General features: G+C 40.1%; 1 protein-coding gene across 1 annotated transcript in view; it reads right to left on the reverse strand.

Moving 5' to 3' along the window:
• Positions 1–5,554: 5,554 nt before the first annotated feature.
• The window catches only part of Aldh5a1 (aldehyde dehydrogenase 5 family member A1), a 32,113-nt gene continuing 19,648 nt past the window's right edge, over positions 5,555–18,019 (reverse strand). The window contains exons 7-10 of the mRNA XM_020166663.2: positions 17,181–17,339; positions 13,356–13,525; positions 10,531–10,589; positions 5,555–9,189 (exon numbers count right to left, since the gene is read on the reverse strand). Of these exons, the coding sequence (XP_020022252.2) occupies positions 8,984–9,189; positions 10,531–10,589; positions 13,356–13,525; positions 17,181–17,339 (594 nt within the window). The 3' untranslated portion in view covers positions 5,555–8,983. The remainder of the gene's footprint in view (positions 9,190–10,530; positions 10,590–13,355; positions 13,526–17,180; positions 17,340–18,019) is intronic.

Consider the following 18,019-nt stretch of genomic DNA (forward strand, 5'->3'; position numbering starts at 1 on the left):
TAGACTTGTAAGAGGGGTGATTTCTCTCCCAGTAGGTGTGATTGCCTTTAAGGACATAGGTCCAAACATGATTTCTCTTGTAGGGCCTGCAGAGTCAGACAGTGTGTAAAGTGGCATGAGCTGGTCTGTGTAGCATGCTTTCTGTGCTGGGTGTGACACCACACAGAGCAAAGCCTTCACGTTTTATTCTTTTGCTATGGCCAACTATCATCATTGCTCTATAGACAGTGGGTCTTGAAGTTCAAGAGCTGAGAGAGAATTGTATTCTAAGGAAGGAGGCAGTAGAAAGGGAGGAGAGACTTAATACTTTTGATTTGTAAGGTTGAAAATTGAAGGCATTATTTAACGTTCTTTATTTTTAGAAGAAAAACTAACTATACTGAGGTCTCTCTTAGCCCCAATTTATATTAACTATTATAAAAGTGATTGTTTATTCATTAAACATTGATTGAGTGTATACTATAGGACTGCCATAGATAGGGGTAATCACTCAGTAACCGTGTATATATTCCTAAACTCTGAAGTACAGTCTTTTTTTTTGACAGGACTGGAGGTTGAACTCAGCCCCTCATGCTTGCTAGGCAGGTGCTCTACCATTTGAGCCACTTCACCAGCCCTTTTTGCATTGGTTATTTTTGATAGTACTAGTCTAGCTTTATGCCCTGGCAAAAAGCTCCTATCTGTGCTTCCCCACAGAGCTGCGATGAAAGGTTCGCACCATTGTGCCCAACCACTGGTTGAGATGGAGTCTTGTGAACTTTTTGCCCAAGCTGGCCTCAAACCATGAGCATCCTTGTCTTTGCATCCCAAGTTGAAATACAGTCTTAAGGAAGATGACATGGTCATGATGCTCTGAGCTACTACAAGTTTTTTCCATAAATAACTGGACATAACCTTCATTTCATATGTTTAAAAAGATACTTGTTAAACCATTTTTCTATCAAATCTTATTTTAATCATATGGAAAAAATCAAACCATTTCCTTTCACAAAACAGCATCTCAGAGCAATTACCTTGAGTTGATTGAGTTAATTGTAACCGACGATATTGGCTCATGGAAGTTTCCCACCCAGAGTTCTGAGTCTGCTGATCTTGGCAATACCCTGCATTCTTTGTGGGATGAGCAGAAGGAGAGACAGACCATGTTGGGGCATCAAATGTGATCACCCCTAAACAACAGCCTGTTGCACAATGCTTTAGTGACATGGGAGCAGGCTAGGGTTTCTCTGCTGATTAAGAGGAGAAGCAAAACATTTTATTTTATTTTTTTTTTTCTTTTTCTTTTTCTTTTTTTTTTTTTCATTTTTCTTTTATTATTCATATGTGCATACAAGGCTTAGTTTATTTCTCCCCCCTGCCCCCACCCCCTCCCTTACCACCCACTCCACCCCCTCCCACTCCCCCCCTCAATACCCAGCAGAAACTATTTTGCCCTTATCTCTAATTTTGTTGTAGAGAGAGTATAAGCAATAATAGGAAGGAACAAGGGGTTTTGCTGGTTGAGATAAGGATAGCTATACAGGGCATTGACTCACATTGATTTCCTGTGCGTGGGTGTTACCTTCTAGGTTAATTCTTTTTAACATTTTAACCATCAAGTAGGAGGGTTAGTGCAAACAATTTTCATAGGCTCTTAAAGAAATTGAGCTTTCAGGTACTTTTGTTATCTCCAGGAACATTCATACTCGTGGGACCATCTTGTTTTTAATTATAATAATAACACTTACTGAGGAGGGTACATTCCAAGATCCCTGGTGGATACTGAAACCATGGATAATATCAAACATTATATATGCTATGGTTTATCCTATAACAAAATATAAAACCTTTTACATCTTAATTAAGCACTTATTACAAACTATGCTCATCGCATTCGCAGTTTGAGGTGTGACAGAAAAACAGGCACAAATTTCTGTTTTCTTCTTCACAATTTTGTGGATTTTTTTTCTTACCATAGCTCTCAGGATATGATTTTTTTCCTTTCCTTATTAAGTTAAGAACATTTGCACTCAACAGAAGCATTTTATGGTTTCTGTTTGGCATATCTACATTGCCAGCATCATTACTTTGTACTTTGGGTCACTGTTAAGTAAAATAAGGGTTACTTGAACACCAGTACAGCAAGACTGAGACAGTCAACTTGGTGACTGAGTTGGTTACTACTAAATGACCGATGAGCAGGTAGCATGTATAGTGTGGATACAGTAGACAAAGGGGTGATCATTTCCCAGGCTGGACTTTGTGGGATAACATGACACATCTTGTTACTTAGAACAACACACAACTTAAAACTTATGTTTATTTCTGGAATTTTCCATTCAATATTTCCAGACCATTGTTGACCACGGGTAACAGAAACCACAGAAAGCAAAGTTATGGGTAAGAGGAGACCACTGTATTATACTTTACTGGGAAATTGTAGATATAATTCTACTTTGAGAATAATTGCTTATGCCTATACTTTTTGTATAATTAGCCAATTCAGTACTATCTGTAATGTTAGAAAGAAAATGTGATGCTTTTTATGCTCGTGTTTACTTCATAAACTTAGAATCTGCCCTACCCAGTGACCAGGGTTATGTTATTTTTATGATCAATTGAACATTTCTGGCATGGAGAATAGCAGTCCAAATATAAAATCATAGAGTATAATGAAGAAGGGAGTGAATATTTATCACTTTATGTCCTCTTAATGTGTCTGAGAGCAAAGGACAAAGGAATAGATGGCCCGCCCAGTCTCTCCTTTTGGATCACATGGACCCTTCCTCTAGGTTTGCAATGTGCTGCTTCTGTCCCTCCTTTTCTGACCCTGGCTATCTCAGCCTGGCCTCTATGATCTTTCCACCACAGAAGAATCTTGAATCTTGGTGCATCAAAAATAAACATTGTAGTATTGATCAGAAAATAGGTCCTCTCTTGTTCCTCACTCCTCCTAAGAGGACCAGAGTGGAACCTTCTTAAAATTTTTCAAGATGAGGAAATGTATACTCAACATGCCTGTGATGCCACCGTTGACGCTGGGGAGTTGGAAGACCATTCTTTTTGTGTGTGACCAAGCTATCATGGGCTCTGAGACCTGACTTTATTGTTGAAAATAAATATTTTTCCCCATGTGTTTACAAGATGCTGCTTCTCATGTAACTATTAAAGGTATGCACTAATCTAAATAAAGATGTCTGTGTTTTCTGTAACTCTTATATAAATATTTATTTGTTTTTGCAGTGTTAGGGATGGAACAAGGGCCTTGCGAGTGCTAGAAAAGTGCTCTACCACTGAACTACATCCCCAGCCTGTATTTTCTTCATGCCTGCATGTAGAGAGGTTTCCCTTGAATATGGGTCAGAAAACTATCACCTGCAGCGTGCTTTCACATGTCCCATTTGTCAAAAAAGATGTGGTTTGTGTTTTTAAATGGTTGAAAAAAATAAAATATTTTGTATCACATGAACTACATGAAATTCAGATTTGTGTCCATAAATAAAGTTTTATTGGAACACATCCCCATTCATCCTTTTGTATAATACTTGTGGCTACTCTTACATTACAACATAATTAAGAGACTTTGATTGGAACTGTCTGCAATGCCTAAAGTATTTAATATCTGGCTCTTTTTGGACTTTTTATTTTTCCTAAAGCCTAGAGTCACACCTCCTGAGCACTTTCTGTTCAGTCTCTCTCCTCTCTGAGTAGTCACTCTGTGACTGTCTGCACCCTGCTGGAGAAGACGTGGGGACTGGAGGCGGCAGTGGTGGGGTGCTCAAATTCAGGAACGTGTATGATTTAAAGTACACCCCCTAACTTGGTTTTTATCAATAATAAATAGCATGTAGAGGTATAATTCACTTAAGAGAAATGACAGAGTACACTTTCATACAATTTGATGTATGTACACACTCATAAAACCATCACCATAATCAAGCTAATGAGCAAATTATCACCCCCAAAAATTTCCTCATGACACTTTGTAGTCTATCCTTTCCCTAGCACTCACTATAGATTAACTTGAATTCTAGAGTTCATGTCAATAGTTATACTGTGTGCATCCATTTTTGGAGCTTTACACTCTCCAGAAGTTCTTTCCGAGCTGCTGACCCCAATGTATTAAAAGTCTGAGTGAGGTAGACACTCGTGGAGGAAAAACTGCTGGAAATGAGGGTGGGGTTATTGTAGTTAGGTAAAGTGAATTAAATGGCTCCTAGTTCATTGTCAGACCTCTAGGAATTCTGTGTTCATTGACTGAGAGACAAAACTGTGATTTCTAAAAACAAAAAACAAAAAACCAGTAAATGAATCAAATTTGTATAATCTCAACAATGATGACTTTCTGTTATTATTTGGATCTAAAATGTCTCCCAAAGGCCCATGTGTTGAAGGCATGGTCTCTGGCCCTTGACATTACTGGGAGGCAGTAGAGCCTGTTTGAAGGAAGCTACCTCTTTGGGGAAGTGCCTTCAAGAGGATGTTGGGATCTCAGCCCTCCTTCTCCTTTCTGCCCCACCACCATGAGGGGAACAGCTTTCCTCTGCCATGATGTTCTGCCTCACCACAGACCAAAGCAGCAGTCAACCAACAATGGATTGAAACCTTTGAAAATGTGAGTCAAAATAAATCCTTCTTGTTTATAAGTTGATTATCTCAGGTATTTTGTCACAGTGACAGCTGTCAACTCACTTTCTATTACTAAAAGTGAACGGTTTTTTTGTTTGTTTGTTTCTCAGTTTAATGGGCTGAATTGTACTTCTTCAAATTCCATGTCTTGAAGTCGTAACCTCCATACTCTGGAATGTAACTATTTGGAGATGAGGCCTTTAAGTTAAGAAGAGGGGGTCAGGGTGGGCTCTAATTAAGTCTTTTTGGTGTCATAAGGAGATTAGGACCTACAAAGGGATAACAAGGACCCACATGCAGAGAGGAAAGACCATGTGGGGATGTATGAGGAGGCGGCCATCTGCAAGCATAGGAGTGGGATTAGATGGGACCTTTAAGAGGTGACTAGGGGGCTGGGGGTGTAGCTCAGTGGTTGTGTTCACCTAGTATGCACGAGGCCCTGAGTTCAATCCCCAGTACCACAAAAAAAAGAGATTAGGGCTCTGCCTTCATAATGTACTAGTCCATTTGTGCAATCAATGGACTAATGGGTTGAGAGTGGTCTGCTGTAAAAGCCAGTTCGGCTAGATCTCTTGCCGTATGATGCCCTACCCTATGTAGGGACAACTCATTTTTTGCACAAAAAATAAAAACTCTCAAAAACGTGGCTAATGGTGGAGCATGTATAGGCAGGTGAATCTGAGACAGCTGGAAAATTACGCTTTCTTAGGCAGCTACACCTGCAAGCCATAAATTCTCAGTTCAGTTAAACAAACTTCTGATGAGCACTAAAACCCTTTAGGCACTAGGGTAAAAACTTTCACAATGAAGCTTTCAAGATGCTCACTGGAGAGCAGCTCTCTGATGAGGAAGCACTATTTTACTTGTATCCAAACTGGTCTAATGCTATCCAATAAAAACTCAAATGCTAATCTGGTAAGAAAAAACCACACCCAGACACCTTAAGAGAAGTAGGAAATTCTGTTAATTCAACATTTATTAATGACATACACACAACTCTGCTGACAACAGAGTCATACAATGACTGAAACATACAATGTGAAAAACTAGAAAAATGAGTTATGAGCCCATGTTTAAACAGAAAAGTTTTTATACATTTCCCATTAATTCCCAAGTTTTATTCCACAAAATATAGAATCACAATCATAGCTTACGTATTATTCAAGTAAAATGCTATTTAAAATAGTCCTACATGGGCAATTAAAATTCCAGTCTTTAGAGAACAAAGTTGTGTGGCACAATTTGAAGCTCATAATACCAGTTTACAATAACATAGATTTGTTTACATTGTGCTTCTGATCTTTATTTTCACCCACTCCAGAACACAGATGTGGAAGGAAGAAACAAGCATATGACATAAAATCCAAAAGTCCCTCCAATGATAAAGATACAGATAAGCTCTTTAAATGAGGTTCCCTGAACAGCTGGAGAAAGTAAATCAACAAGTGTTTTTTCAAGGCCAACAGATTCTTATTATCTGGGCAATTTCACTTGAGTTACGTGATAGTTACTGCAAAGTTCCTGTTGGGAACTTCTACACAGGAGGTGCCCAATAAAATGAAATAATACCTAATACACATTGGAAGGTCAGTAGCTTCCTCTTGATCTAGATCAGGGGCTGGCAAACTTTTTCTGTAAGGAGCTTCATGGTAAATATTTTAGCTTTTGCAGGCCCTACTGCCTCATTACACCTATTCAACTCTGCCAAGCGAGCAGTAGCATCCATAAATGGATGGGTGTGGCTGTGTTCCAATAAAATTTTATTTATAGACACTGAAATCTGAATTTCACATACTTTTTGTGTATCATGAAACACTATTGTTATTCTAATTTTTCCTCTAACCATTTGAAAATATAAAAGTATTCTTAGTTCATGGGAACACATGAAGTGGTAGGTAAAATTTAGCTGATGGGCTGTAGTTTGCCAATCCTGATCCTTTTCTATTTCATTTTGCAAAAATACACACACACACACACACACATATTTAATCCCATGTATCACATATGATTACCTTATTGAAAAACAATTAAAAATGTTCCTTTGAAAACACTTCCAGTCTGGAATTACAAGCCTGTAATCGCAGCTTCTTGGAAGGCTGAATCAGGAGGATCACTGGAGCCCCAGAGTTCAGGGTCAATCTGGGCAAAGGTGAGATCTCATTTCTAAAAAAATAGGACTCTTTGCTCCCATTTCCTGCATGAGGGGAGGAAATGTTTCTCTGTCTTTCTTGCAAACCTCCTCCCTTTGTCTGTACTTTGTCCTATTAAAATAAATGCTTGCTAAAACTTTCAAAAGAACCCAAAAACCAAAAAACAAAATTAAAAAATAAAAACACCTTTCCTTCTTCCCACAATTCAGAACCATTTTACTAAACAATATACTATTTCCTTTTCAAATTACTTTTTAATTTTTTTCAGTGGTGCTGGGGATTAAATCCAGGGCCTAGAGCATACTAAGTACATCTGCTACCACTGAGCCCCCCCTCACTGATTATTTTATTTACAAAACTGATCACAGATACTGCAATGAGTTCTGATTTTCAATTTATGGGCCTAGTGAGCCAAATAGGAAAGAAAATTTTTTAAATGTTCCACCCAGTCAAGGAATCCACTGGCTCACAAAGCTAGATGTGTATTTGAAAGTATTCTTCCACGTATTTCAACATGCATATTCAACTCCTAAAAAATAACATCAGAGAATTTGTATTCTTACTAGAAAAAAGATAAACAAGACAAAAGGTACAGGAATCTTAAACAATTAGAAAACCATGTAAAAACTATACAAATAAAGGGTGTAAATTATCTGTCAACATGCTGAGTATGTGACTCTTGTGAGAGTTTTCTTCCAGTCTTGGGGGGATGGCAGGTATTGGGAAAATGGCAGGTATTGTCCCTGCCTGACAATAGCAGCTGTAGGACTGGACGCACCCCTGCACAGGGACTTCCTACACTTTTAATTACTTGATCACAGCTCTCCAGTGGCTCAGAGAGGGGTGTTAAGGACTGGGTGGAGTTCAGGAGTAACTGAGCCAGCACTGCTTTCATTCACATTTTCCATTCCCCATCTGGAGTATCCATAGAACAGGAGTGGACTCTACACACAGAGAGAAGGGGAGGAAAGAGCCAGAACAGCTTCTAGGTGGATGGCAGGCATGTCCAGAAGAACCTAGAATTTCCCTAATTAGAGTTTTTCTTTCAGGGTGAGAGAGAGCCAACACCAGTCATAGGGAGCTTTGCCTTTTGTGTATTTTTTGAATAATGAAGTGTAGGTGCTCTTATTAGGTAAAAGGGGCCTGCAATTCAAGGCATCACATCTTTTCCAGAAAGTGGATTGACAATTGTGGGAAGTTTTCTTCCCTTCTGAGATATTGTGGTGAAGGTAGTTTTGCAATTTTGGAGTGAAGAAGCATGACACTAGGACTTACTCAGGCTTGGCGGGTTGGAAGGTGGGCACTGGCCTCCCTGGTCTTGGTGAAGCCACGGAGTTGGGGCTGGGGGGTGCTGCTAATAATAAAAATGGCTCCTGCATAACACTGCATTTCACTGTTTTGGGAAGTATGCTCACTTTCTCCTAGGCTCACAATCTCCATCGAGTTAAGTAAGGCCACACTAGAATCTCACATGAGATGTGAAGAGCTGAACAGCATATTCAAGGTAACAAACTACTCAGGCAGGAGCCAGGCTGAGAGATTACAAGCCTTTCATTGTACAGACTGCCTCTGCTAACCTCTGCTCCCAGTTTAGGATCATTTTCTAAAGAAAACAAAGTAAAGCTTAAGCAGTAAATTTAGCACAAAGAAGACTTCAGTTTAAACAGTGGCCCAAAAACAGGGAGAAGTGCTCCTTCATTCTGCACAGAAGCACAGGCAACTCTGTGCTATTTAGACGGCTTTATCAAAAAAATGATTAGTTCAGCCTGTGCCACACACCTCTGAATATACAGTATGTATCTTCAGTGCTGAGCCCCCTTGACCCACCTTCCATTCATACCCAGTGGTCTCTTTTTCTGCACTCTGGACCCATTCAGGGATGGTGTGCCAAGGCCCAGGCAGTGATCAGACCCTTGTGAGGAACCAAAGCACAGGCACCTCACACCACACCTTGTTATGAGGCAGTCGTGGCTGTGCTGGGGTCCCAGGACTTCATTCTACAAACCCAGTGCTAGCTCTCCTGTCGTCTGCAGCCATGGGCATGTGGCACATATTGGTCCCTAGTTAGGTAAGGGAAGGGGTAGGAATTGTATCTGCTTAAGACTGGTGGAGTTTTGAAAAATCCATAATTTCTATAAACTAATAGTTTATTTAAAATAATGGATGGCATGTCCCCATATACGTAGGTAAACTTCCTTTTTTATTTTTTAAAGAAGTGAAGATTCCTACAAACCTCCATAACACACATACTTGATTTCTAGATACTCATCAATGCCATACTTGGACCCCTCTCGTCCAAGGCCAGACTGCTTCACCCCACCAAAAGGGCACTCCACAGAGGAAACCATTCCTTCATTAACACCAACCATGCCAACTTCCAGCTGCTCTGCCACTCTCCAGATCTGGGCTGGGTCTTGAGAGTAAAAATAACCTGGCACAGGGATAAAAGAACATACACAGCACATGGAGTATTCATTAAAAACATCACATCTAAAGCTGAGGACATCATTGATGACTATTTGCCTCATCACTTGGGTCTAGAAATTCCTGCTCCCAGATAAAGCCCCAAGTTGGTACTGTCCACTTCTTTATTTTAAGACCTGGGGAAATCATCTTGTGCTTCAGTTTCTCTCTTGCTAGGCTCTTTTCCTTCGGTCAGGATTGTAACCATGATATCCCTGGATCCTTTTTCTTTTACTTTTTAATTCATCCTGAACACCTCAATTAGATTTCCATAAGACATTTTTGCAAAAAATGGGGACTTAGGCAATTCCCCATTATCTATGAAATAAGGCTAAACTCCCTAGAGGGTGATCACCCAGTAGATTTTAAACAACAGTTCCAGCTGTACCATCCAATACTCCAATCACCAACCATCATCTCCAAACTCAATTACTCAGTTCTCCTCATCCTTTCTTACTTTGTTTCTGAACCCCCTTGGTCATCTCTGCCCAGAATTTCTCCACAATTGGCATCTTGTACATCATTTATGATGCTGCCCAAGGTGTGGCTTCCTCCACAAGGGAAGAAACAAGTATTGAGCTTGGTGTTAGAGAAGCCCCTGTGTGCACATCTTACTCCAGCTTTGTGATAACTGAGAGTGAAACATGGCCTGGGAGACTGCACAGCATCCTTATCCTTCCTCTTGTTATAAATAGTTCTTACACCTAGAGTGGAGAGGTCTACAGAGCTATAGCTGTATCTTATATGTCTTTGTATCTTTGCAAATACTGCATTCACTATTGATGTCAATAATTAATTTTCTCAGGGTCACAGGGCACCTTTGGTGCCCACCTGATCATCTCCAAAATGAAAGAATGGCAGCTACTCCATGCTGTCCCATCTGCATACACAATCTCATGCCTTTCACCATCCCTGACTGTCTTTGCTGATCCTTGTGGCTGAAGGCTTCCTCTTCTGCTCAGGCTTTCAGGAGACAGGAAAAATGCGAGAAAAAGCATTTGAAATTTCTGGGCATTCTGCCTCTGAGAACATGAGACTTCTGAGGTGCATGTAATTCTCTACTTAGAACAATCTGCACTTCTCTTCTCTTCATTGCTCTCCTAGCTCTGATCAGAAAGCTCCCTAGTGTGTATTATTGGAGACAAGGCAAAAAACATGTAATTGTATAAATCTACCCTTGCCACTTGGAAAGTGACAAAACACTCTGTTGAAGTTTCTTTCTCAAAAGCCAGGTTAATGTTTAAGAGACAAAGTCTGACATTTGCTTGAGAAAATGACTGACTGTTGTTGAACAAGGACAAACACCTACCTGCTAACCCAACGTCAGTTGCGTTTGCAATCGCGATAGCTTCTTCCTCTGTATCAAACCTGCCAAAGTTAAAATAGGCCATAAGCAAAATTTGCAGGGGGAAGAGAAATTTCCTGATTTGTTTTCTCAATAATGGCAAGAAGTACATCAGAGTTTTGTAAAGAGATTTCAGGGCAGAGAACAGAAGAAAACAGTACCAGTCACCAAGCTTACGGTTCACAGCTGACAAGTTCAAATCGATACTGGCCTCAGGTCTAATAAGAGAACTGGGAGAAAGTAGACCAACTATGACATATCCAGACTATCACACAACATCCCTTAAGAAAATGATTACTGTTCGTGGTGCCTGCTAAGAATATACAACAATCACAGCAACTACTTTAGCTGCAGTCACAATGCAGTAGAAAGAAAGTAGCAGGGGTCAAAGCCACATTCTGACATGGACTCTACCACTTCCTACTGCTTCACATCATGGTACTTGAAGTCTGTTCCTCTCTGAAATGAAGGAGCTGTACCAAAGCCCTCTACAGGCTCTTCCTGCTTTGTAACTTTATTTCAGGAACGAGATTTGAGTGTTATTTTTCTGTCACTCCAAAATTGTAACTGGGGCACAAGGTTCTGAGCACCCCAATTCCTAAATTTAGAGATCTGCCAGCAGGAGGAGCCAGCTGTCTCTCTGCAGGGCTTGCTGAGGGGGATGGGGAAAGCTGGCTCAGAGAAGTTAACTTGCCAAAGGGCTCACAGCGATGGAGGAGTAGAGCCTGAATTGACACCCAAATCAACTCTCTTCAAAGCCTGCATTCTTTCAGTGTCCAGTGGAATATGTGGTTCATATTCTAGGTAAAACATTTTCATTAAAACAAAGGAGATGGCTGTTCTTCAAGTGGTCCATTTCCCCAATTGTGGAATAATATATAAACATAACGAGCAAGATGGTAACAAGCGCAGAAAGAATGAGACAAGAAAGGTCTCTGGTCCTGGACAAGATGGCATCGCTGGCAGCAGTTGCCAGTGTGCTCTGTAAACCCAATGCTGGAGATGCAAGGGGAGAAAGAGAATCATGGCACAAGACCAGTCAATCAAACAAACAAACAAACCCAATCAGTCACAAACACCAAAAATGCCAGATACTTCTGGAGACAAAGAAAGTGGCTAGATCCTGGGGGGGAATGATGGCATCAGGGGAGAGCTAGGGGTTACCCACGTAAGGGGTAAGCAGGGCATGAGGTCCACAGAGCCTGTGGAGGCCAGGCTATACCCTCCCATTCCATCAGATGATCCTGCCTTCAGTTCCAGATTCCTGGATCCATGTTATATAGCTATGGGGCAAGAAAGGGACCTAGCCAATGCCCAAGCCCAGATGGCACACCAATCACACAAAACAAGTGTGGGCAGAGGCAGAAAGCAGCCTATTACAATAGAGATAACTGCAAAACACCCCAGTGGGTTGGGGGGGGGAAGGCTGGAGGAGGATACCTGGGGCAGTGTGAGCAGCAGTTGACATTGGATTTTAATACTAGAGGTCCCCTTTCTCCCTTAGAATCAGCTCTTTGCTGCATCCAAACACATCAGAGGGAGCACATACTGAGTTCTAAGCTTTTTACCACAATTCCATTTCAGATATTACAAACCAAGGTTACTAACAGTTCAAGGGGCAAAAGATTGAGTTCACAGGGAAAATTACAAGACATCTGAGGAAGTAAAAAATAACGAACATCACAGTCTATACCAGAGGATACAGATATAGTGGACCAGCATACAAATGTAAGAAGAGGTAAATATCCACAGCAAGATAAGGGAGAATAATGAAACAGGAAGAATCAGTTATGATGAAGAGTCAACTGGAAAGATCACAGATGCAAAAAATAACTGTTGAGTTAAAGAACTTGGTAGCTGGGTTGTATGGTTGAAGAATGAATGACAGATGGTAGAAAGAATGACAGATGGGGAAGAACTCTCAAGGTGGCCTTAGGAATAGATGAAGAGATGGAATGAACAAATGAGTGAAGAGATGTGGAGGACGGACGTAGAATTTTCTCTTCTTGGAAGGCTACAAAAGGATTCATGGACAGAAGGCAACTATCTGGAGAAATAATGACCAAGAATTTCCCAGGACTGAATGAACATTTTAGATATTAAAGAAAGACATTAAGATCCCAGACTGAAACAGCTCACAGTGTACCATCCTAGAGTTACTACAATAAAATGTAAAAATATCAAAGACCAAGAGAAGTTCTAAAAGTTCCCAAAGAGAAAAAAGAGATCTTTTTCAAAGGAGCAAGAACCAGACATCAGATTTCTCAGCCAAAACCCAGGACATAGATAGATAAGAAATGACATCATCAGAGGGCTGAACCTAGAGTTTTATCCGGGCAAATTATTATTTACTTGTGAATGTGAGATAAAAGATGATAAAAGGTCACAGACAATTCATTTCCTACAGATTTCCATGAAAGAACCCTTTGAGGATGGACTCCATAAGAAGAAAAACAAATTCAGCAGAAAGCAAGAAAAAAGTAAATTAAAAAAAAAATTCATAAATTTTGTGGCTTAAGCAAGCTGAGGAAGGAAAATCGTGAGTTTGAGGCCAGCAGGGTTATACAGAAAGACTCTGTCTCAAAAAAAACAAAAACAAAAACCAAAACCCAAACAAAACAAAAAGTCCAGTTGAACTTTGCCCTTTAGCTGGCCCAGTAGTTTCCTGCCTCTCTACCTGCCCACTGTCCTCCCCACCCAGCTCTCAAAATACCCCAGGGGTCCCTGGTTAGGTTTCCTTTTTCTTTTCTAGTTTTTCTCCCATCTTCCTACTGGCTGGAAGATCTTACTTGACAACTGGTGCCAGAGGCCCAAAAGTCTCTTCATGAGAACAAAGCATGTCCTTGGTGACATTGCTGAGCAGGGTGGGCTCAAAGAAATTTCTTCCGTATTGGTGTCGCTTCCCGCCCATCACCACAGTGGCTCCTTTGGAAACAGCATCACTCACATGTTTCTCTACCTGTGTGATGAGAAATAGAACATTTGGTTGAGAACACTTTCAAATGAATGTTTAAGATGCAGAAAACTAATTTGTCTTTTTTCTTTTTCTTTTTAAAATAGGCTAAAACTAACCATCCTGCTTCCTAAGGAACTTCATTTGCAGAAATACAGAAGCACTAAGACAGAACACAACGTGCACACGCCTTCTTTGTCCCCGCTCTCTGATTTTCCAGCTGTTTGACCATGCTATTTGTGGCTCATTACATACTGATATCTTTCTCGGCCTGCTGCTTGGTTGTTTTTTTCTGGGCTTTGCTTTTACTACACCTTGGGGTTAGCTCAAGTTTCATTGTATACTGGTATATTCTCAAGTACAGTCAGACAAGCATACATCTGTCCCCAGAAATGTGTCCTTAGCTGATTTCATCATTGTATGGACATCACAGAGTGTACTTACACACACCTAGATGGTAAGCGTACTACACACATGCCTATATGGTATGAATATGGTATAGCCTATTGCACGGAGGGCTATGATAAATAAAATATGAGATTAAATCAAACGTGAGAGAAAATAATGCAATCAAGAGGTATATGAGGCTGCTTTCCAGGTAACACACTGCTTTCCAGCAAACTTTTTTTTATAAGGAGGCATATGTGCTACAATGATGATAAAAAGTACAGTAAATTCATAAACCAGTAACATAATCATTTGCCATTATCAAGTATTATATAGTATACATAATTGTAGGTGCTATACTTTTATATGACTGACCGTGCAGTTGTAGGTTTGTTTACAGCAGAATCACCACAAACACATGAATAGTCCATTGTTCTAGGATGTTAGAATGCTACCTCATCACTAGGCAATAGGAGTTTTTCAGCTCCATTATAATCTTCTGGCTCTTTTAGTTTTTTATTTTGTTTTGTTTTGTTTTTGATAGTACTGGGGTTGGAACTCAGGGCCTCTCGCTTGCTAGGCAGTGCTCTACCATTGGCATCACTCAACCAGCCCTCATTATAATCTGATGGAACCACTGTCATATATAAGGCCAGTTGTTGACTGAAACATTTAGTGTACATAGTTGTTTTCAAAAAGGTACACTGGAGGCTAGGTATGTAGCTCAGTGGTAGAATACTTGCCCAGCTTGCTCAAGGCCTTGGATTTGATTCCCAGCATAGCAAAAATAAAGAAAAGATTAACCTTTGAAAAAGGTGCACTGGAAATAGTTCTAAGTTTTGTTATACTACTTGTCAGATGTTTTATCTTGAACTCCACCTGATTCATAATTTGATTACAGAATTTTGACCCCAAATAATTTTCTCCAAGCTGGGCATCGGTGGCTTACACCTGCAATCCTAGCTACTCAGGAGGCAGAGATCAGGAGGATCACAGTTGGAAGCCGGGCCAGGCAAACAGTTTGGGAGATCCTATCTTGAAAAACCCTTCACAAAAATAGGGCTGGTGGAGTGACTCAAGGTGAAGGCCCTGAGTTCAAACTCCAGTACCACAAAAAAGAAAAAAACAAATAATTTTCTTCAGAAGTTTGAGTGCATTTCTTCACTTCTAGTGTTGTGGATGAAAAGTCTGATTTAAAAATAGTTCTGTTTTTGTAAGATAGCTTCTTCCCCCTCTGAAAGCTTCTAGGTTCTTCTTTTATGTTTGGTAATTGGTGAAATCTTTTGATCTGAAGAATTAAGTTAGTTTTCCCCAGCTCTGACAAGTTGTTTTTTTTAATCATTTATTTAATAATGTATTTTTCCCACCCTCTCAATTCTCTCATTCAAAATTCTTCCTACTAAGATGGATAGCTCCCCTTATCTCATATTGATTCTGATTTTTAAAATTTCTATCACATTCTTTCTATCTTTCTCGTTAAATTCTATCAGCTCTCTTCTATTTCATTTTTTATCTTTAGCTACTGAATTCTTTTGTTAGTCATGTGCTCAGCCTCAACTCTCTTTTTTGCTTTCATTGCTTTGTTTTCACAGAACTTGCTTCTTCTTTCATAGAGGTGCTACTTTTCTCAAAACTCTTGGAGGACACCATAATTTCCTGGAAAATTCCTTCCTGTTGCTTGATCTATTTTGTTTGTTCTTTCCAACCCTTCCTCTTATGTGTTAATGGTTTCCCCTACAGGCATCATGACAGCTTGGTTGTTGATCTTTCAGAATCAAGGACTGGACTGGTCAGTTTAGGTGGGTAGCATGGGTGGCTTCTGCTGTTTCTATTCACTCCCTGGATGAGAAGGACAATTGTAGTTTGGGTTTATTTATTCTGACCAGGTAAGCTTGACATAGGGCAGAGTCAGGACAGCCTCATTTCTGAATCTGTAGCCCTCCCAGGCAGGTTACTCTATATTTCTTCAGAAGTACTGTGCTGCCCAGAACGAATACCTCTACTGGTTTGTATGTATTGGTGGTGGGGAGGGGTAGGTGGGAATAATCTGGAAAACTGTGTGAAAGTATATTCATCCAGCTCCATTTCTCATTTCATCCACTTCTTATTCTCCACATCAACCAATTTGAGAAAGGCTTCATTGTAAAAAACGGCACCTATTTTTTATAAAAAAATTCTCCTGGGCATTCTCCTGGGCAGTGCCTATCTGCTTTGGCTTTTTGGTGCACTATAGTCCTTGTCCCTTTCATTTTCAGCTGAATTTTCTAAAGGGTTTCAGAAGAGAGAAATATAGGCACATTCAGCTATCCAGACTCACTCTTTTTAATCTATGCTCCTTGCGAGTTTTCAGAAGCATTGTGTGCAACAAATCTTCATTCGCCCATGATTTGTATTTTTTAAAATAATTCTAATTAACTTAAGAATGTCCCACCCTTTTCCCCCTAATAGAATCTGCTCTTCCCTTTTCTTCTCGTATTAAGTGTGATGTGCAATATCTTCTCCCTGGAACCTAATCAGTAACAGTGTATACATGTAAAGCTAACCAAATAAATTGATTTCATTTTTTGTGTGTGTGGGGGGGGCGGGGGGGTGGAGGAAGCTGGGCATGAACCCACTGCCTTGTGCATGCTAGGCAAGTGCTCTACCACTGAGCTACACTCCCACATCGATAGGTTGTTTTCAAACAAGATGTTTTCTACCAAACTTCTCTCCACCAAAACAGAAATCTGCATGAGATTAAGTGCTACAGAGCAGTGCTCTTTTGAAGGCCTGGTGTATGGCACCATCTAGAGGGGAATTTTTCCACATAGGAGAAAAATTGTCCAAGATCCCAGCCTGACTGCAAATTTATATCATCTGGGCACTTAACATAGAGTGCATGCCTAGCTTGTGGGAGGACCTAGGTTTGCTCCCCAGCATCAGCAAACAAAACAAAACAAAAACTAAAAACCAATGCCTAGGACTTACTCCAGATAAACTAACAGTCAATAATATCCTCAAATTGGACCCAGGCATCTGTAGTTGTTAGAGGCATGGTAATGGGGTGGAAGGCGGGGTTAAGATTTACCATTTTGGAGGCTGGCATGGTGGCTCACTCCTGTAATCCTGGCTACTTGGGAGGTGGAGATCAGAGAGGAATTCACTTTTTAAAATATTTCTCCATTGTTTCCTAAACAGACTTGCTGGGGACCAAAGTGTTTCTGCTTGGTTAAGCTTTTGATTGTGAAAAAATTTTTTTCACAATTTTCTTCTGCAAATAATAAAATGGACTTACCTTTTCTACTGCTTTCTCATTAATTAATGGGCCTTGAGTAGTTCCTTCCTCAAATCCATTCCCTACACGCAGATCTCTCTTTATTGCTTCAGCAAATTTTTTTACAAAGGAATCATGGATACCCCGTTGCACCAAGAATCGGTTTGCGCACACACAAGTCTAGACAGAAGACAAAACAAAGCTATAGAATCAGTTTTTCAGAAGTGACTAATTCTATCAAGAAATACAAGACTGCCACCACCTTTCTGTGAGAACACCTCCTCAGATGGTTCTCACCATGGGTTCAACCTCCCCAGGTGGGTTTGGTCCCTAAAATAAATGCACTGAGGTCAAGCCATCGAAATAATTTTTTTTTCTAAATGGCTATTAAACAAATAGGAAAACAAACAAACAAACTGTAACAGTTCTGAGAGACAGTGATGCATCAGTGAGAGAGAGAAGAGGAAAGAGGGAATGAGGGCAAACACTAACATATCCTCCAGCTTAATCCTTCTAAGCTTTTGACTGAATCTGTCTTTTTCTTTTCCTTTGGACAGGGTCTCCTTATGTAGCCCAGGCTGGTCTTGAACTCATGATCCTCCCAGCACTGAGATTATAATCATGCACCATGTCTGCTTCTGAATCTATCATTTAAAAAAATGGACACAGACCATTCTTCCATGTCAGCCTAAATCATTGAAAAGACTTTGCTTATTTTTTTCTAATCAGACCTTGTACCTTAAAATTATAAAATATAACCACATTCTAGGAATGCAGTTATTACTGATAAATTTGCTTCTTGGACTTTTGCTTAATCATGCATTTTCCTAGAAACAAGTATACATACAATTTTGTGTCCT

This window comes from Castor canadensis, chromosome 8, assembly GCF_047511655.1.
Source record: "Castor canadensis chromosome 8, mCasCan1.hap1v2, whole genome shotgun sequence".
NCBI classification, from domain to species: domain Eukaryota; kingdom Metazoa; phylum Chordata; class Mammalia; order Rodentia; family Castoridae; genus Castor; species Castor canadensis.